General features: G+C 36.7%; 1 protein-coding gene across 6 annotated transcripts in view; it reads left to right on the top strand.

Annotated features, from left to right (window-relative positions):
- The window catches only part of SLC9A3 (solute carrier family 9 member A3), a 55,388-nt gene extending 34,490 nt beyond the window's left edge, over positions 1-20,898 (top strand). For 2 of the 6 annotated variants that reach the window (XM_027675968.1, XM_027675972.1), the window contains 10 exons: positions 231-433; positions 1,233-1,322; positions 3,055-3,125; positions 5,036-5,165; positions 8,237-8,352; positions 8,960-9,089; positions 9,616-9,792; positions 10,371-10,446; positions 12,581-12,694; positions 16,584-20,898. In XM_027675968.1, coding sequence (XP_027531769.1) covers positions 231-433; positions 1,233-1,322; positions 3,055-3,125; positions 5,036-5,165; positions 8,237-8,352; positions 8,960-9,089; positions 9,616-9,792; positions 10,371-10,446; positions 12,581-12,694; positions 16,584-17,137 — 1,661 coding nt within the window. In that variant the 3' untranslated portion in view covers positions 17,138-20,898. Of the gene's footprint in view, positions 1-230; positions 434-1,232; positions 1,323-3,054; positions 3,126-5,035; positions 5,166-8,236; positions 8,353-8,959; positions 9,090-9,615; positions 9,793-10,370; positions 10,447-12,580; positions 12,695-14,026; positions 14,275-16,583 lie in introns of those variants that run through there. The other 4 variants (XR_003533052.1, XM_027675971.1, XM_027675970.1 and 1 more) reach the window with 4 other exon arrangements.
- The last annotated feature ends 674 nt before the right edge of the window (positions 20,899-21,572 follow it).

The following is a 21,572-nucleotide window of genomic DNA, read 5'->3' as shown; positions in this document are numbered from 1 at the left end:
CAGGGCTCTCAGAAGAAGAGCTGCTGTTTCACAGAAGTAGCTCCATCTAATTCCTTTGACCTGATGTAAAGGAGAAGGCACCAAATGGGCAGCATAGTGTTACAGAGGGGGAAGTGGATGGAGTAGATTGTTACGAAAGTGGTCTGGTGGTACCATTTCTGTTACACACGGTTGGGATATTGACATTGCACAAGGGTATTTCTAGACATGCTGACATTTGTTTTTTACAGGTGTAGTTTTACAGACATGGATTCTCAACCGCTACAGAACGGTCCAGTTGGAGATAATAGACCAGGTGGTGATGTCCTATGGTGGACTACGTGGAGCAGTTGCTTTTGCTCTTGTTGCACTTCTGGATGAGGACAAAGTGCTTGACAAAAACCTGTTTGTCAGCACAACTATCATTGTCGTGTTTTTTACTGTTATTTTCCAGGTAATTTAACTACTTATGTGTGCTTCTTGCAAGGAGAAGGAGTCCCCCAAAAGTACTGAATGCTTAAAGCAGTTCTCAGCTGAAGGTTGCATATGGTTTCACTGAACTGAAAGAATAATTGAATTTGTAATTTTAGTAACAAAGATCCCATTTTATGTTTTCATATGGGACCACATGGGACAAAACACAATTTCCTCTGTGCTAAAAATTGTTCAGTCTTAGTCGCTTAGTATTAATAGTGCCAAGTTAATATCTGATTAAACATCCTTCACCTCATATGAATAACTATAGGGAACAGTCCTTTTAATGGGAAGATAAGTCATTAAGCTGATCTACCTGAGCCTCAGTCCTTGTTTTAAAATATAATAGCAGTGGGACAAGAAAGTATTTAACATCCAAACAAAATAGCACTTTCTGGATGAAAAAGCATTAATTTAAGTGGAGATATGTCAGTATATAGCAGCTTCTAATTTTATCTGAAGTGTATTACAGAAAGTTTAATTGTGGTCACAAACTCCTGATATGTGGAGAAAACACCACAATCAGTGGTAAAGAAAATACTTATACGCTTCCAGTACCATATTTTTACTATAGAAGTTGTTGGTTGTTGTCTTTTCAAACCTTTGTAACAGAAGCTGAGGGTACAGCATTTTATCTTCTAGAGAGGACAGAGATCAACTGAGAAAGTATGAGAACCACCAAGTAACACACAAATGTGCTCTATTTCTCTTTAACAACACCAATTGGAGGAAAGTCTAGGAAAACTCTGAAGTATTTATTATCACGTTTCAATCCTTAGGGACTAACTATCAAGCCTTTGGTACAGTGGCTGAAAGTGAAGAAAACTGAACACAGAGAGCCAAAACTGAATGAGAAACTTCATGGCAGAGTAAGATATTTTAAAATAAAACTATGGTGTCTTTTGGATGTTTACAGAGCATCTTAAGAGAAAACAAAAATATTAGAGAGAATTTCTTTTTTTGGAAGGGAAGGGACTGTCAAATTTCAAGAGCAAAATCCTTCAAACATTTCAAAAGTTATTTTTAGGTTACTATTTGTCTCCTATGAGGGGATACTCAGCTGAAAGTTCTGGTCTTTCACTTGAGAATTCAATAGGGCTGAGAGTGTTGGGGAAACGGCACAAATTGAATATGCTTCTTTCTCTTCATTTAAAAGAGGATAATGTTTGATTGACGACTGCTAGGGCAAAGCATGTGCAAGTAAGTTTATTTTTCCATCTTACTAACTGTTAACATCTAGAAATGGTATGAAAAGCAGGCTTTGTAGCTTGCATATTACATAGAAAGATAGTCTGCTGCCCAGTACGGATTAATTATATACTGAAATTCCAGATCAATGGCAATAGTTTTAATGCAGTGTGAGTGCTGTGTGTCCCTGCATTTCTTTACCCTTTTAAAAGATTTTGAAACACAATCTCTTCCAGTTCACTTTCACACAACATTATAAAATTCTTATTCAGTAAAAAAACCCATATGTTTTCAATACAAATATAGGTTATAGGACGGAAGACTATAGGCCATCACAGAATCATCAAGGTTGGAAGAGACCTTCAAGAACATCTAGTTCAACCATCAACCCAGCACCACCATAATTACCCCTAAACCTTATTTCCAAGTGCCACATCCAGATGCCTCTTGAAACTTCCAGAGACGGTGACTCGACTACCTCCCTGGGTGGCTTATTCCAATGTCTAGCCACTCTTTCAGTGAAAAATGTTTTTTGATATCTAGTCTGAACATCCCTTGGCATAACTTAAGACCATTTTAACCTCCTTTCAGGTAGCTGGAGAGAGCAATAAGGTCACCCCCTAAGCCTCCTCCAGAGTAAACAACTCCTGTTCCCTGAGCCGCTCCTCATAACACATGTTTTCTAGACCCTTCACCAACTCCAGCACCTCAGTGTCCTTTTTGAAGTAGGGGCCCAAAACTGACCACAGTACTCAAGGTACAGCTTCATCTGTACCAAATATATCACCCATGTTGTTGCAAATCTAGCATCTGTATATTCCGCAGTAATCACTCCAATGTTCAGAGTAAAATGTTCACAACCACATGCAGAAAAAGACCAAATTGTACCTGCAGCTGCCTTGGTTTGAATCAACAATTACAAACCTCGGGATTTCTATCAGCCATCTAACATAATCAGGACAAAATTTTGCTCTAGATATTAAAAGAATGGTGCCTACTTTGAGGGGAGTATGGATTCCTTAAACATCTAAAAAGACACACGAGGGAAATTGTTCAACTGATTTAATCATTGACACTAATAGTGGCTGATGTACTTCATAGGTCAGAAATGGAGATGGCAAAATGAGTCAATAAAAAGTTTTAAAACTGAACGTTAAAATGGGGGTCTGAGTACCTTCTTGCTGAGAACATTGTAATTTGAGAATAGTTAGTGAACTTATAAAGAACTGGTTAGAAAGCTCAGGACCTTTGAAGAAAAGCTTATAGTAGTCAGTATTTCCGTAAATGGGAAATAAATTTGCTTAACAGCAATAAAATTATTCTGCATAGTCATCTGGTCTAAAAAATTGAGCTATTTTCTAATTATGCTTTTTTATTTCTGTAAAGATCTTAACCCCACTTTCACTTTCCTAGGCCTTTGATCACATTCTTTCTGCTATAGAAGACATTTCTGGACAAATAGGTCATCATTATCTGAGAGACAAGTAAGTAGCAACTAACTTGGAATGTTGAAATACTGCTAGGAAATCTTATCTGTACATTATCACTTTTTAAGCCTGTGAGTTTAGGGAAAGCAAGGATGTAGAATGTAGTTTAAGAGGTATATACTGAAAATACTGGAAATATAGCAAATGTGAAAACAGCGTATTTTTGTCCCCTTACAACTGGAATCTGTTCTTTCTCTTCTACAGTTCAGATTATGCCTTTGCAGGTGCCTCAGTTCACATTCAGGGGCCACATTCTCTCGAGTTTAGAGAACTGGCTATTTGTACAAGTTTTAAGCTAAAATGTTAATGTTGGTACTTTTCTGTAATACTACATTTCATGAAAAATATTTATGTGTGGAGGCATTAAAAAACCTCAGCTACAGCTGGGCTAGCTGCTTATCCTATTTCTACAAAGGATGTGTATAACATCTCTGAAAGTAATGGCAGAGGGTGATTTAAAATGACTCTGATAGTTTCAGCCTATTAGTTTGAAGCCAATAATGAACTGTTCCCCTCTGTTTATAGCTGATTCATCTTGAGAGAAGCAAAATTACTCAGCTAACAGATACACCATTTTCTTTAAAGTACATGTGAAGAGTTACCATTGTGATGGGCACACTTCCACATCTAGACGAATAAGTGTGGAAAAAAGGACATTAAATCTGGACATCTTTAAGAGTGTTTTTTCAGGTTAGGCTGTTCTCTTTGTGCAGTTAGGTCATTTAATCGGTGCAGGCAGTCACAGTTTTGACCTGCTAACCTCTTGCTAACTCAACATGCAGTTCCAATCCAAAAGCCATGTGGCTGTGCTAGCTTTCTGCAGAGCACTTCCCTAACCCTTCCTGAGAAGCTGAGTCTATTAGCTTAGGCTTAGCATTATGCTTATGCAATTATACAGCTACTAGGCTGGAGCTAGATCATAGTGGAACTCAAGCAGAATTACTCACCTGTCTGCATCCAGTTATAGGGACAGTCTCTTTCCTTTCCTTTTTCTCTTCATTCATTTATGCAGTGAAGAATTTTCCTGAGGCACTCCAGACAGAATATCTTCTTTCTTTTGGCCTAAATTTGTAGTTTACTTTTGGGCAATGAATTTCAGTGGGCTATATATAATATGGGAGAATACATCCCCAATTTTGAAATACTGCCTTGAAGATGGAGCTATATCTTTTCAGTGGCAGATTAGAGTTTGACTTCTTTCATGTCAGAAAGTAATCTCCTTGAATAAAAAGGAGTAGCTTAATGTAGAGTCATGGTTGAGTGTGTGGTTTGGTGACTAATGTATTTTGAATGAGACCATCTTAAGGCTGCCTTTTGGACTCTATATGCATGAAAGTGCTTCCTCAGAGTAATGGCAGCTCCTGCCACCCTCACTGATGGTGACAATCTTGGAAATGTAAATCACAGAAAATACGCATCACTATTATCCCCCAAAGCAGAGTACATCAATGGTATGAATAAGGCCCTCTGGTAGAGCTTTTGGAGGGGCACTGTTTTGATCTGATTTCTAGTCTGGCTGTTCTACAATACAGCTGGGGAAAAGCAGATTATTTTCCAAAGGAGGGAAGAAAATTAAATATAATCAGAAGAAGAAAAATAAGGGAGCATGATCTCCTAAAGTATAAAATGTCTTACTGAATTTGAAATGGGATACTGTAATCATAGCACTCTTGTCGTAGTAGTGTTGGTAAGTGAACGGATTAAATGCTTTGTGATAGCTGTACAAGTCTGTAGGAGGCTTTTCATTAACTTTCTTTACATGCTAATTGAAAAGCTTCAAAACACAATCACGTGTTCATCATTTTTTAAAGAGTGTTTAGCTCAAAAAAAATCATTTATGCTAAACTAAAAATGCTGTGAAACTAAAATTGCTTGTTGCCATTAACACGGTTTGTTTAAATTATCAGGTGGTCCAATTTTGATAGGAAATTCCTCAGAAAAATACTGATGAGAAGGTCTGCTCAAAAATCAAGAGACCAAATCCTTAATGTTTTCCATGAACTCAACTTGAAGGATGCAATTAGCTATGTGGCTGAGGTACTTATGAATACTTGTTGACATATTATAGCATCACTTGGGATTTGATTTTTTAAAATTTATATTATAGCCTAAAGTTGATATATTGCAGGAGATGTCTAAAGGAAAAATATTTCCATCTCTATCTGCTTTTTTTTTTTTAAACATCTTTTGAGTCTTGGTGTTACCTTTTTGAGGAGCTGTAGTTCTCAGTATTATGCCTGATCCCCAAGAATTAGTATATTGTACTTACATCAGTGTACTCTTCTGTTGGATTTTACTGAATATCTTTGTTTCTATATTTACTACATGAAAAAATACTGGAGGGATATTGTCTTTCTGAATCAACAGAGTCTGACTCCTGCAGAAGAGTGGTTCTATGTGGTGACAAATCTAATTTGAAGAAGCTTACCTCCAAATGGTGTGGTATATGGCCAAAATAGTGGACTGCTAATATCAATCTGCCAGATCATCATAACACAAAAAAAATAAAAAGTGGGAATGGTAACTTTAATTCAATGGAATCATAACCCTCACAATTCAAAAATTAGGATTAAAGTGATACAACAAATATCAAATGCAATCACAGAATTGTGAAGTTAGGGAAACTTAAGATTTGCAACAGGAGAAGTTTTTAAAACTACAGAATAGAAGAACATTTCTGACCTTCTGCTGAAGTACCATTCTCAGACTGGAGCAATGTTACCAGATTGTGTAAGAATTCCCAGTCTTCTTCAGTATGAAACAAGTCATCTTAGTTCAAATAGCCACAAATGTGCAGTGTTCTAATAGTGTAAAGGACAGTTTTAAATGAAATATTTTTAAAGATGATCTTTGAAATTATAATCTATCTATGCTTGAACTCTTTTTCACAGCTAGGTGATATATCAGTTAATTTCCTTAATTTAAATAAAATAAATTATTACTACAACTGATAATACTACTGCTACTAAGCTCCTTTTTTTTTTTTAATGAGCTACAGCCAGGCGGACTTCTTCCAGTGAAATATGTAACTTCAAAGATTGAATTCAGAAAACAAAATGAAATTCATAAATTATGTTAGTGTGAAAAATGGGGAGTGGTTCACAAGACAAGCAAACACTTCCTTTTGAGATTTTGTAAATTACCCATTTGGTTTTCAGACCATCTGAGCTCAAGAACTAATGTACTTTCTTGTGATGTTTTCTGGGTCACACCTCAGAGGCAGAAAGTTAGATAATACTTTGATATGGATGAGCATGAAACTCATGTTCAGATTCAGTGTTGAATTCATTACAGTATTTCCTCTCTTTAACAGATGCAAAGGGCTGTATCACTAAATCACGCAGATTTGGCACCAGAATTTTTGACCAATAATGTCTTCAATCCCACATAGTATAGTCAGATTACCAATTTTTTAGGAAAGGAAACACAAGAAAACTGACTTTTGCTACCTTAGTCCAAATGTTATTTCTGTATATTGTGTCTCTTGCAGATAAATTCTATTGGTGAACGTTTACTGATGTGATAATAATAGACAAAGTAATTAAAAGTTCTCCAAGCTCTACAGAAGTTTTGCAACATAATTTCTTCCAGTGGAAATTAGTTATGAGTTGTGAATCCTAAAGTCATTTCACTTTTGTCACTTGAATATTTGCTTCAGTGATACACTGCTTTAAAGACTTTTTCTTGGCTTCTCAAATATATCTTTGCACTAAATATCTATTAATTACAAGCTGATATCGAAATTGAAGCCATTTCTTCCAAGACAAGTAAAGACCTGCTTTCCCCAGCTACTTACTTCTCACTTGCAAGAAACTGAGGAGTTTAAAAACGATTTTATATTTTTTCCTTTGTTCAGCTCTGCTGTTATTCTGCGTCTATATAACAAACAGGAGCTTGAGAGAGTTCAGTGTCAACCTAAATAAATTCCTTACAGTTGAGAGAGGAGAACCTAAGCCAAGCAAAATAAAAATAATCTAGTGCAGGTGAACAGAAGTGATTTAAAATACTTACAGTTCATAACTTGTTCTGGCTAAAATTCCTCCACTGATGATACGGTATGATGTATATATGAAACATTAAACTTGATTTGAAAAGAAAGTTTGATTCACTTAAGAAAATGGATGGAATGATGCTGTCCCAGAAAGTAATTTTATTAATCTCAAGTTTTCTGCCTGCAGAAGCCAGAGTGTACTTCTTAATGTCATTAGTTTGATCCAACACATACTGTAACATGTACATGGGCTACCACAGCAAAAGAAAGCATTTATTTGATTTGCTCTATGAATATCAAAATGTAAAGGGAACACAGTACAGTTAAAATTGGAGAAATATACAAAAAATCTCTTTTAATGTTCTGCAAGAGAGATGACTTTTCTTGATGTATTCTTTATTACTGTTTAAAATGTAGAGACCTGCTATGCGATTTCTCTCTGCCGTGATTCAAAACCGTAGATGGGTTCAGCCTATGTAACCACAGTGTCACCCAAAAAATACCTTTCACCTAAACAAGAGATTACATAAGCTGCAGGGAGATCTGTGAAGACATAAATCTGAGTTTTTCGAGCAATTCACTTCTGTACGCTAGTTTTAGAACTGAAAGAAAATCTCATCCCTTCAGTATCTCATTGTGACATGCCATAACCTCTTTCAAACAGCCTTGTAGACTTCTATCACCACTTAACATTTGCTGCTTCCAGTCTGGTACAGAACAGAAAACTTAGTCTTTTATTTTTGAAACTGTTACTGTTAGTGCAGTGATGAGTCGATCCATAGAAATCTATATGTATATTCCTATGCACTTGGCTTGAAACATGGTACAAAGTAAAATTGCAAATCTATTGAGGCCTAAGAAGTCACTCACCTCCTCAAAATCAATTTAAAAGAGTGGAATAGTTTTACTCCTGGCTTTGTTCATGGGGCTAATGTCACTCAACGTAAAGAAACCATAAAACCAAAAAATGGTTTGTATTTGTTACCTAAATACAACTTTTCCCATGCCTCTTGTGCCATTTGAGTGCAGCAGTCTCACAAATTATCAGTATTTTCTGATACACATTTTGTCCTAGGTGTTTACAGCTGTAATATGTCTTGTTTCTTTCTGTGACCAGGGAGAACGTAGAGGTTCGTTGGCATTTATACGTTCTCCAAGCACAGACAACATGGTGAATGTGGATTTCAGCACCCCACTTCCAAGTACTGTGGAAAGCTCTGTCTCTTATTTACTGTAAGTAATGTGGACTGATGGGGACGTATATGAGAGGAAATTGAAACAATGTTAAAAAACCTGAAAAATGCAATTTACAGGGGCTTCATTTGCTACTTTTTTAAAACTTTAATTAATATTTTCTTTCACATAAAATCAGTATACATGGATTTATATTGTTGCATTTTACACACAAACAATTTTTTTCAGTAAAAGCTGGTAAGATGAAGCAGACATCCATATTAGAGTTGTTGCATTTGCCTTTGGTTCACCAGCTGCTCTATACATGGCTAGATGTTATTTCTGTATCTGCTCCAGAATAAGTCAGCAGAAAAGTGAGGAAAAATATCACCCCTTCCATAACTCTTTGATGAATCTCTCACTGAACAGACCATGTGCCATGTAAGCTGTGAAATTAATGCTACATCCACCTGACAGTCAAAAAACAATAATCTTTTCACATTTCCCATTAGGCATTTGCTTGCTCATTTCCATGTAGCCAATTCTTACCCTTCCTTTTCTTTTTAAAAAACTTCATCTTCTTTTCTCCCTCTTGTTCCTCATCTTCCTGTTTATTACTCCTCTTCAGCAATTAATGATTTTAAAAACTGCTGTTTGTTTTCTTCAGGAGAGAAAAAGCTGGACCAGTTTGCCTCGACATGCAAGCTTTAGAGCAGAGGAGGAAAAGTATCCGGGACACAGAAGATACACTTGCTCATCACACCTTACAACAGTACCTGTATAAACCCAGGCAGGAGGTGAGAGCAAAAGGCTAGCATTGAACTGTTTTCCAGTCTAAAACTAGGAGATATTATGAACCAAAACTTGGGAGCAAAACTCAAAAGGAGACAACCCACTGCAAAATCTGCACCCTTGAGGAAGATGGGCTCTTCGTCTGCGTGCTTTCTCACTTGAGAACATGCCTTTTTAACACAACTAGTGGCTTTGAAATCACTGAGGCCAGTGCAACACAGAACTGTGCCCAACATAGGTTCAAATCAGGATTAAATGGGGTGTATCGACTGAAGTAATTCAGATACTTAGAGGGAGAGGCTTACTTTGAATGACAGTCCACTCTTACATACTTAAGATTCCTGGACTTATACCTGTTTCATAGAGAAGAAACAAAAACAGAAGTTTCATTAATGCCTTCAGACTAGTTTTTTGGTTCATTCTTTCCTATGAAGTTGTTTACATTTCCATGACACTGATTGAATGCATTGATTCAGGGCTTCGAGCTGCATTTCTAAATAAATGAATATTGTCTTCCCTTCCTGGCCACAGCACAAACACCTGTACAGTCGACATGAGATCATGCACAGTGAAGATGATAAACAAGACAAGGAGATTTTCCATAGGACAATGAGGAAGCGCTTAGAATCTTTCAAGAGTACCAAACTAGGAATAAACCATCCCAAGAAGCTCAATAAAATCCACAAGCGAGACCGGGGCCAAAAAAGGGTAAAATACTTTAACAAGGACCCAGATAAAGCCACCTATTATACAAACTAAGGGGTGGGGAGGGCAGGGAGGACTCTGAAGGGTCCTATGTCCTGCATTTATCTCTGTCCTGTAGAACTTCATGAACTGAAAGGACCTAAGCAAGAAGAGATTAAACTATGAGGTAACTCAAGGGGCATCTTCTCACATTCTCCTTTTCTCTATGTTTTGGGACTCTTCTCCTGGGTGAGAGGTTTCTGATCACTTGCAAAACAACAGACCCTGAACCACGCTACAACGCCGTGGGGAGATTTTGCAGGATAGAGGTAGCAGGGAAGCACTACAGCATAGAGCATTCGACCAAATTGATATGAAACTAAGAGGGAACACAGAGCATACAAAGAGACAAAGTTTCTTTTTTGACCCTGTACATACTATCAGCGTAGGTGGGAAACTAATGGCATCCATATTGAGTCTCAAGCACAGATTACGACAGATTTCAGGATTATGCTGCTGGACTCATCATTTCAAGGGATGTCACTGCCATTGCTATTTGAAGACGTTGGCATTTTTGGTCACTTTGTTTGCTTTCTTTTCAGAGGAACAGCAGTGTCATACCAAATGGAACCATTCCTTCAGAAAATCCAGTACAAGATTTTACTTTGAAGGAAAAAGGTAAAAAGATTCTTAGATGATTTTCATTAACTGCGTTTTACCAGCTACATTACTAGTAAAGCATCACTAAAAGGTTTTGTGATATTCAACAGTGAAACTGATATTAAAAAAGGGCTTCGAGTAATAATTTAGAACTCAGAGTAGTGCTCTTCTCCATGCTTAAATGTAGCGTCCCTATGGTTCAGAAGTGATTTTTCTCGGAAGCTGGATGAGAAACAAAATTTTAATTGGCCTTTTTACTCACGTTTTTAAAATACCACATTTAAATTTTTAAAACAAAACAATGCAGTGGCTACAATACTGCAGTGAAATGAACTTTCACCTTCCTTTTGGATAAGGTGCACAGAGCTTCTAACATTTTTCTTTTTCATCACAGCAGGATATGTCTGCCCAGGATATCAGCCATATAAAATTGAGTAGTTGAAACGACATTCTGATCTGAGTTAAAGTCCATTGTTTTAGAAGGGTCTGAATCAGAATTGAGGCTAAGAAAGCATGTTAGTATTCAAGGAGAGCATAGCTTTGAAAGGATCACAGAGTCAGAGGCCAGTTTCAGTGCTGAGTCACCCTTCATCATCAAATCTAACGCACAGGTCAGCCTTGAAATTGTAATCGGAAGCTAACCAGTCTAGGGAGTACTCCTTGCAAAAGTTGGTTTTTCATGTAAAGCCCCAAATTCTTAAATGTTTTAGCCATTGATGTCAGGCACAGTAATATGTGATGGATGCATATATGTTTGTTATATAATTATAAAATAATATGTGTCACTTTAAAACACTTCAAAATGTGGTTAAAAGCCACTGAACTGACTTTTATTTGTGTTCTCTCCTCTGTTTATGCCTGCAATCCCTTGATGTCAAAGAGAACTCAAGTGAAAAGAGAGGGATTCATCTTTTCTTGATAGCTCCAACCAAAAATATTTTTCTTCATGTATCTTCTTCAAATCATTTACCGAGTATTATTTTTCTTTTACTGACAGGGGCAGTACAGGTTGGCTTCCTAAGTGTAATTTTCTCAAACTTTTTTTGCATGGGAAAAGCTTCCCAAATATTCATTAGTAAGTCATTCAATGTTGTCCTATTAAAGAACTCTGTAAGGTGTCATCATCTACTGAAAACAAGCTTAATTGTAAGACAGTCTTAACAAGTGGTTTAGCAGCTATTGCAAAACTTATTCTAATGCAGTACAAGCAGCAATGACCTCATTAGGTTTGAAATTAGTCAGGATACAAATGACCTCTATAAAGTGATGAAAATGCAGCCACTGGTCATTGTAATGGGGCTTTTGTCAACTCATGAGCATTTAAGTCACAGAACACAGCAGGAGCAGTGGTGCCATGTCATATGTTGGTGTGTTTAAGTTCCAGGAAGGCAATTTTGTTAGGCAAATGCTTGGCTAGAGTGTGAAATCTCTTTCTATCACACCATATGTTAATGCAAGCCAGAAACCTGCCGCGGTCCGAAAGGGGAGGATAGGGCCGTGGCACAGCACGGGTCCGGCACACAAAGGCGGGATGCAGGTAGAGGCTTTATTCCAGCGTGCACGTGGGTTTTATCAGCTCCGGAGGGAAAGGGGCAGAACATAGGGCGGAGCAGGTGGGGGGACAAACCAGGATAGGGACACGGGCAAAAGGGGAGGAGTGCAGGAGGAACCAGGGGAGGAAAGGGCGAATGGGGGCTGTCTCCTCTCTACAGCTTCTCCAGCCAATCGGCAGAGAAACAGAGGAGCAGGGAAGTGAACAAGCCGGGACATGCCCGGAAGATACAAATTCTGGGGAAACATACAATGTGTATATACATAATAACTATAAAGTCTGCATCATAAAGTCCGTTCAATCGCTGCACATATTTTTCCATTTCTGGAATCGTTCCCATTCCGATTCTTGGTCCTCAACAGAAACCTGCACTGAGTTTCTTGATATAATTGGTATCTAAGCTGAAAACTGTATATACATTCACATTTCAGTGCCACAACTGTTGATTAAATTTTGCCCTTATCTAGATCCTTGTTAAAGATGTATCTGATAACTATGCCAGCATCAAACCAGCATGAAATAGCATTTTCTATCAGAATTGATAAAAATCTCTAATCAAATTGGACTTTCTTTCCCTCCCCTGCCCCCTCTCCCCAACAGATTTGGAGTTTTCTGAATCAGAAGAAAATAATGATTATGAGACTTTGCATCTGAGCAAAGGAGTTGATTTCCTGGCTAATGTGACGCAACAAAATTTCACAGATAATCCTGCCGGTAAAACTATTTATTACCTACAAAGGGTTTTTTTCTCAAATTTTTAAAAAAGTATTAGAAATACTGATGATTTAGCCTGGGGTTTTTTTGTTGTTGTTGTTGTTTGCTTTGATTTTATGTGTTCTATTCGAAAATGTATTTGCTTAATATTAATGTTAACATAACAAGATTTGGATCTCTGGATGTATGGAGAACATCAAATTTGCCACTGATAGAAGTTGTGAACATGAGTACCTAAACCACCTTTAAAACCATTAATTATTTCTAGCAACAGAAAATGTTATTTTAAAATTGTCTTACCTCAAAAGAGCAGTCAATAGTAGTCCTTTGGAACTGCCTTCTACTTGCATTGGAAGCACTTCGTTGTGAGAAATTTTGTTTTTCTAATTTCAGACAAGATTTCTCTTAAATTCACAACTCCCTCAGATTCCTTACAGGTTCACAGAAGTCACTGAAAAGAGCAGATTTGCAACATTTCTGGAGCACTCATTGCACTTGATTTCCAGCCCTGAAAGGCTCCAAAATATCAGAAAAAATATGGAAGCATATCACTATATATAACAGAAATCATATAATATTATTTATAAAGTTTTAAACTCTTTTGTGTTTGAATTCTTCAGCATGACATTGTTTGCTTCATATGTAACATGGTGCATATAGTGAAGAAAAATGCTTGTGTCTGTACTCTTTTGGCAAACATGCTGACACAGTCTTCTCACTGTTTTGTGGCAAACTCCATGTTTGAGTATGTATAAAAACACCCAGAAATAAGTGGGTGGCAAGATGCAGGCCTAAAATGTTTCTGTAAAAGCATTACAAACTTGATAACTGTATTAACAGTCTCCTGTAGCTTACTTTTGATTGTTTCATGGCCTGTTTTAGCTACCTCACACAAATCTCATTCCTTTATGGAGTGGCGAAGTTGTTTTGGGGTTTTTTTTGCATGTTGTCCCATCTTTTCTTTCTCTTTTGTGGATTTGATAGGAATTTTCTGCAGTTATTTTATGTTGTGCCTTTTTTTTTAATTAAAATGTTTAGACTGATTTCTTCTTTTATTGATTTTTTTTTTTTGTCTCCAGATATCCCAAACATAACTGCATATTGGATATAATATCCATTTTTTCCCTTTAATAGAAATCCATATATATCTAGCAATAACCAAGGTATATGTGTATGTAACAGTCTGTGTATTGGCTTAGTCACGCCTATACCAGTGTGCATCAGCGTACTTTTTTCCACCAACAACCATCTCCTTTACAAAGCATCTTGCTGTATTATCAAGATATTATTTTGATTAATTTTACTTGTCCCTTGTGAATTTTTTGTTTTTAGGAATTGATAACCCAGTATTTTCAGCTGATGACGATCAAAGCATCTACATGAAATTCTCACCGTGGTTATCTAGTGAAGATACTGTGGTACCATCACAAAGGGCCCGAGTGCAGATCCCATATTCTCCAGACAACTTCCGACGGCTTGCTCCATTCCGGCTCAGCAATAAATCAGTAGATTCCTTCCTTCTAGCAGATGGCCCAGAGGACCGACCCAGAACTTTTCTCCCAGAATCAACACATATGTAATATTTTAAACAATGTTACCACCTTTATTTTTAACCAGCCTTCTTATCAATCCTGACTACTGAGAAGTAAACTTACTTTTCTGATTTTACTTCTTCTAGAACATCTATTTCCTTCCTGATTTCTTTGTACAACTAAACATCTTCTGTTTTCCTCCAACTTAATTAACAAAACATCTTTCTATTTTCCTTCTGCAGAAGAGCTGTTCAACTATTTGGGGTCCAATGCCTTGCTATTTTTACAGCAGATAATGGTCCTTCTCTTTGTTTTGACTTGAATATTTCAAATGCCAAGAAAATAGTATTCCAAGTACTAGAATATTGTGCACTCATTTTCAAGAGGCTTCAGGTTTCTTTGTTAGTTCTAGATGATAAAATTGATACCTGAATTCCCTAAATGGAGTATGATTTTTGACTCTTTTGCTAAGAAGCCTTGAGTCAGTTCTGAACATTTGTCCAGATTATTTACCCAGTGCCCAGGAAGGAAAATGACACACTGCTACAATATAACTACTCAGTGACACTACTGATGTATCATTACATAAGAAAGGAGTTTAAAATGTTTACTAGAATGTATCAGTTCCCTTTTGTGGACAGAGATAATTACACCACAGTATTGTGGAGAAGCAGTATTGCAGTTAGAGCTTTATCCTTAAACTATGAGTTAATCTTAATCCATATCTTATTCTGAAACTAGAAAGAGGCTTAGCTTTCTGATGCAGTGAATAACTTTTTGCTTCTAATATGTTAGAGGCTTAGAATTAAACTTACTCTGGGTTTAAATGAATATCCTAGTTGCCCTTTAGTTTTTGCTGTGTGGAAATTTTCCATACCATAAAAAGCAGCCTTCACTTCTATAATCAAGTCAGGCAATGCTTCAAATGAGGTTGGCAGGTCACAGTTCAGATATCGTAATTGAATAGAACACAGGGCACTGCAGGGATTGTGTCAGTGTCATCATGAATTCACTTTTGTGGAATACATGATCACAAATCTATGTCTGAGTGTCCTCTGTACATCAACAAATAAAGAAATGTGGTAAGTGGAATGCACTTCTGTAGTTAGTTGATGAAACTTTGTTCAGACGAAGACCTCAGGATAAGAGTGAATGCTGCTAATCTTGACTTGAGAAGAATTTCATAACCTTTTGAAAAGAAATAGAAAAGGAAGATCTATTTTCCTTCTGTTCTGGCTTCTGTCCTTTCATAAAATGTGCTAGTTTAAGTGCAATTAGAGGAAGCAGATCACTTTCTTTACTGGAGTGGCCTGTAGGTCTGTGTTTGGTTCTAGTACTCAGTTCCTTACTAATGCATCTTGGCTTATTTTTTAAATGGTGTTTTAAAATAAATACTGGATTAAAGAACTATGAATTACAGTCCAATATCCTGATTAAAAGTGTGAACAATGAGCAACACTCCAAGAGGAAAATTTCTCCTTGACACTTATCCACATTGAAATTCTCTTTATTTTTTCTTCCCCACTGAGAACATTGTCACAGAATATTGACGTATGACTTGCTGAACATTTTCTTGCTAACCTTTGTTCTTTTCCTCCATTCAATTGCCTAACTTATCATTCACTTTATTATTAGGAAGTGGTATTTGTAAGTTCTTGTGCAGGTAACTTTTACCTATCAAAATCACTGCATTTTTGACTGCTGTGTTTCTTAAGAAGTGCTTTGGAAAGTTAGCTTAGACCTTGATTACTCTCAGAAACAGTCCTCTGAATGATCTCCTTAACAAAATTCTCCTAATAAGAGAATGATATTGAAATTTCAATTAAAAGTTTTTAAAAAACAATGGAAACTGGAAGCCAAGAGTGAAAAGGTTGTTTCTTTACATATCTAACATATATCAAAAACTGATCATAGGTTCTGATCAATAAGAAATTGACTCCCTGGAGATACTCTCGGCTACTTCATTGAAAGAATGTAATTTATATAAAAAAATTCTGAAATATTTCCTTGCTGAGCATCAGGACTAAGCGTTTCAAGATAAGGATACACTTTAGTGCCCAGAGGATGGCTCCATCTCCTTAACTATCTGAAACAGCTAGTCGTTCATTACAAACACTGAGCCAAGTTTTGCCTGACACTCAGCAAGGATAAGAAGTTTAATTAACTCTCTTTAGGTTGTCCAAGATAGAACTGGGTATAGAGTTCTTCAGAAAAACAAACAAACAAACAAACAAACAACTTAAACCACTCCCTTTCATAAGACTTTCATAAAAATAGCCAAAAGCAAAGCCCAATAGCCAGCATACTAATAGATAAAGTATGTACTACAAATGTTTCTATTTATTTGTGTTCTTTAGGTGATATGGTCCATGATGTTGAAATGACAGAATACTCCTCTTCAGATGATCAACTAAACCAAAATGGAAGTGTTTCAGTGAATCCCCTCCACTTCTTCCCCTCTTGTCTTCAAATGCCTTGGACACAAAACTATTCTTCATTGGAAAACAGAGGGAATATATCTCTTTCTTCTGTCTCTGAGTATATAGCTTCATGTGACCCAAATGTACCTGATCTCTTCTGGGAATCGGGTACAGATACGAATAACAAAGAGACAGTAAACTCAGGTTATTGTTCTGAAGTTAGCTACAAGTCAGAGAATTCACAAGAAGAGAATTCTCTACTTATCTTTGAAGGGCTGGAAGACTCTTACCTGAAGGAGCCCCAAGAGAAGAAAATGTTGCTTGATGTACAAGGAAATTACAGGTCTGCTGCAGCCAGACGTGTACAAAGCCGACGCTCTTTTCACAGGCCAAAACCTCTGCAACACCCTAAGCTTCAGAAGCTAGCATCTCTTCCAGCATCTTGCCATGTCCCTCCACATTCTTTGGAACAAGAGGAAACACAGTTGTGAGCCAGGACTTACTTGAAAGAAGATGATGAGAGAGAATCACTTGAACAAAGGGCTTCTGTAACAATAGAGAGCAACCTATTGGTTCATAGGATCTGCTTTACAACAGTTTCAGATGGAAAGGGAGTGGGGTCCTGTGATGTCAGAAACACTGGAGCTTTTCTGCTGTACTTACATTTTTAAGTTCTTATTCATAATGTAAGGGTGCATAGTGAGGGGGAAATATGACTCCTTATTTTTTCATGTAGACTGTTACAAATAATCTATTATTTTTGGAGGGCTAAACCAAGAATCTTTTCAAACAGTAAATCATTGGTGGTTTTTTTACATAGAAATGGTTTATTATGCCATTATGCCATAAATACATTTAAAGAACTAGACTGTATTTGCTTCTTCAGTAATGGAATTAAATATTTATGCTGTATGAAATTAAAGTAGGAGAAGCCAGTGGTTAGCCTCTTCCCTGCTAAGTCTACTCTGATTGAAATTGATCGGTGCCTTTTATAAGTGCAAGCTAAAGAAAAACATTTTCCTGCTCTTGAATATTTGTGTCACCGAGTAATTGTGGGATATTGACTCTTGTGGAAAAGTTTCCAGGGAGAGGAAAGTCCTGGCATCTTGAAATTTAATCAAGTACTCTGGGAGGGCCAGTTCCTTCCTTCACCTTTATTCCCTCAACTCAGTAGCACTGGAATGAAAGAACACCCAGAATTAGCTCAGCATTTTAATTTGTGTGGTCACAAGCAATTCATTTCATATTCTTAATTAAGCTGCTCTATTTTAAATAGTCTCGCTCAGACAGGACTGTAAATATTTGTCATTTTTACTGCTGCTTTGGAAGACACCTTCCAAATACTGTTATTCTGTTAATTTATGTATCACTTTCAATAGCTGATCAGGACAATGGTTTCTCAGACGGTATTCTGAGTTTTGCCACATGGTTTGAGTGCCACAATGACTCAGGATGTTGACGGTTCAAAGTATTGTACAGAAGCATGTGCATATATATACCTACTTGTTTTGTGCTAGGAACGTCCTTTATTTTTTTGTGTGCGGTTTTCTGTTAAATGACACTTAAGATTGCACTAGACACTTATTGCATACGAATTAGATCTACATCTACCTTGAAGATAGCTGGAGACATCAGTGAAAGTCAACTCAGATGAAGACTAAAAGTGAAAAGTCTGAGACCTCTCATAGATGCATAATGCTACATGCCAGCGTATAGTCCTCTGACCTATGTGTATTTTGCCTTGGAAGATTCCAGTCCTGAAATTTTGGCTTGAAATCTTCAGTGGTATAAGTTACAAAGGTTCTATAACAGCAATAGAAGGTGAGTGTTTGGCCAATTCTGTGATCCTAATGTGTTCCTTATTTCTGTTTTATATCAGTGTAAGCCATTTTTAAATGAACTAAGTCACCTTCAGGGTAATATCTGATTTGTTTAAGAGTGGATCCTGGATAGAGACTTTATCTAGTAAATTTTACTTTATCTATAGGAATTAGTGATTGTTTCACTCTGCCTGCCCAGATTTTGAATGGGTTCTATGTGATTCTGTGTCAAATGTCAAAATACAGGTTTACCCAGACACCCAAAAAGAGTGGAGCAATGTGTGAAAACTCATGTTCACATCTTCTTTCTATTTTTGTCCTCTTTGCTAAAAGAAGTTTGACTGGTGCGCATTGCAGAGATGTGATGGCAAATATCATATATAAACCTAGACAGACACAAAACACACATGTTTAGAGATTAGATACAGAGAATGGTTCTTTTGATATCAACTCACAAGCAGCTGCCTGTTTGGCAGTCATCTTGGGCAATGATGCAAATCAATTGGAAAGCTTCATCACCCACAGCTAGTCTTGTTATAATTCAATAATGTAAATACAATTTTTGTGAACTGAGTACATATGAACACATTATTTTGGTGAAGTAGAGCATATTAATACTGTTCCAGATATTACAATTGGAACAATTTTAGTAATTGGCATATATAACAGGACCACGACTGATCCCAAATATTAGGACAGGTAAAGTGCAACATGCCGAAATCTACCCTTCAGTCTCACAGCATAATGCTGAAGTACCAACACCAAAGTTGGCAAGATGCTCATCAGGTGTTGGTTTTGAAATAAAACTTTCATTTCTTATTGCTTTTGTACAGAGGTCGTTGCTGTGCCGCAGTCAGGAAAAGAACCACACTGTGGACTGCCTTCTGCATGCTTGTTAGAGGATTCCCAATCTATTTGTGTACAGGCTACCTCAAGGAAACGTTTTTAAATTGTCATCAGCAGGTGGCAGTTTTCACCAGATAAATGTTGCACAGACAAGAGTATGTAATTTTGCAAATCACAGGATATACATTTTCATTGTTTTTGTAATCTTTTATGCTAAACAAGAAAGGATCAATAAACGCCACTGTATTTACAAACACAGCAGTCTGTGAAAAGCCAGAAGGATCCTGTATGCTTTTGAGAGGGCTGTGAGTTGTAGGAGATTTATAAAACAAAGAGGAACATCATGCCATTTTAAACAACAGAAAAGGAAAGAGGTATCTAAAGGGCTTACCTCTCCATTTCAAAGGCCTTAGGCATTTTCTATATGTTGCTTTACTATAGTTAAACAGATGAAGGATAAAATGGGCCATTCTGACAGCAAAGAGACCTTTCACTGGAATATCTTGCATGATTTCTGAAGCTTTTATGCCTCCGGAAGAGGGTTTCTAGTAGAATTGTTTCTACCGCAAGGTTTAGTTTGGCGTAGTTCCTCAGTTTGAAATGTGATGAAAAAAACTTTCATGTCCCCAATTTCCACATTGAGAACATACTCATAGCTAGAATATAATGGATTATAGTTCTTGGGAGTTTTTTCAGGGCAATTGTTCCCAATGTCTAGCACGGTATATACAAAAAACAGGTTATAAGTGTTCATCATCTATTTCAATTGTTTTCCCCATACTCTTTGATTGTACTTTTACATTTCCCGTGGTATATGTACCTGTGGGTTTAATCGTTTGGTTACTTCTTCAGCACACTTTAATCAATAAAGCACCACTAATTCCTATCACAGCAACATAGATTCAGAGCTGCTGAGGATCTGGCTTTCTTGTTTTTTTACCCTTGTTTATTAGATTGGAATATCAGTTGGTAATCAGTTCACCTCTGGGGAGCCCAGTTAATTTCTTGCTTCCCTGAAAACTATCTCTAAATTTTTTTTGTGACATTTGCTGTCAAAGAAAGGCAAGCTGAGCATTCCACAGCTGATATTTATTGAACAAGTAACTATGGCCTACCTTGTTGCAAAATGATGAAATGAAGAAATATTTGATGTTTCTTTTATATATTTTGCTCCATGAATAGGGTTCTTTTTAATGATGTTTATTATGCTGCAATGTTAAAAAAGCCCCAGAAGTGTTGCCTGTATTAAAATGAATTCTGTTTCTCTGAGCTGTGAACCTAGTTATTGAAATATATGAAATTATGTTTTACAAATATATGGTCTATTCAGAGATTTATGTAACAAAGGTTGCAAAATAATCACGTGCCTTAAACTGTCACTCCTTGGATGTTTGGACATACTTGTATGTACTTTCCAAAAGGTGTCAACTTACTGCATATATTTTTAAACGAGTAAAGATGTTCTGCTAATGTCTTTATAGAGATGTTTTAATAGAGAAGTTTGACAATAAATTGTATCACTTTGGTGGAATCACACTCCTTTGGCAACTGTTTTAGAGAATCATTTATTTATTACATTTAGAAAAGACTCCTCATATGCAAGACTTCTGAGAAGTCTGCATTTCTGCTCCCAAATCATAGTTTAAAAGGACAACAGAGTGCAGATAGTTCCTGTAATTTATAAAATACAAATCATTAAAAGCAGCAACAGAAGCTGTAGAAGATCTCCTGAGGCTCTCTCTGACAACTTATCATACTTTTCGTATAGTTCTAGCCTCACAGTAGAGAATGATCGAATTCCCATTGATTTCATAAGGCAGTATTTCCATCTATAGAACAGAAGGGCCCATATTTTGTCAAGTTATATATAGAGATGTCATCATAACAACACTATAATTTAAATTTTACATAAATGTAATATAGCATCTCATTATTATTATGCACCTGGATTGGAGCAATCCAACATCATAGAAGCAAAGATTGGACCAGTCTTAGAAATGATTTCATCAGTTTCAGTAAAGTTTTAGAAAAGTGACGTGATAAACACAAAAACCTACCGGCTATAGGAGGTATTCATAGTTTTATATAGTGCATTTAATTTTATTTATATAGTTATATATAGAATATATACTATTTATAAGGAAAGGAGCTTTTTAGACCCGTTGGTGAATTCAGCAGTGCTTTAAGGAAGCATGCATGTCTATGCATTAAAGGGACCCTGAAGGGCAGTATAGCTGTGTTCAGGGCTGAAAACAGAAAT

The sequence above is a fragment of the Neopelma chrysocephalum genome, unplaced genomic scaffold (genome assembly GCF_003984885.1).
Source record: "Neopelma chrysocephalum unplaced genomic scaffold, ASM398488v2 Primary Assembly neopelma1_26, whole genome shotgun sequence".
NCBI lineage: Eukaryota > Metazoa > Chordata > Aves > Passeriformes > Pipridae > Neopelma > Neopelma chrysocephalum.
The sequence above is the reverse complement of the archived record's forward strand: the minus strand, read 5'-3'. Positions and strand labels throughout refer to the sequence as shown.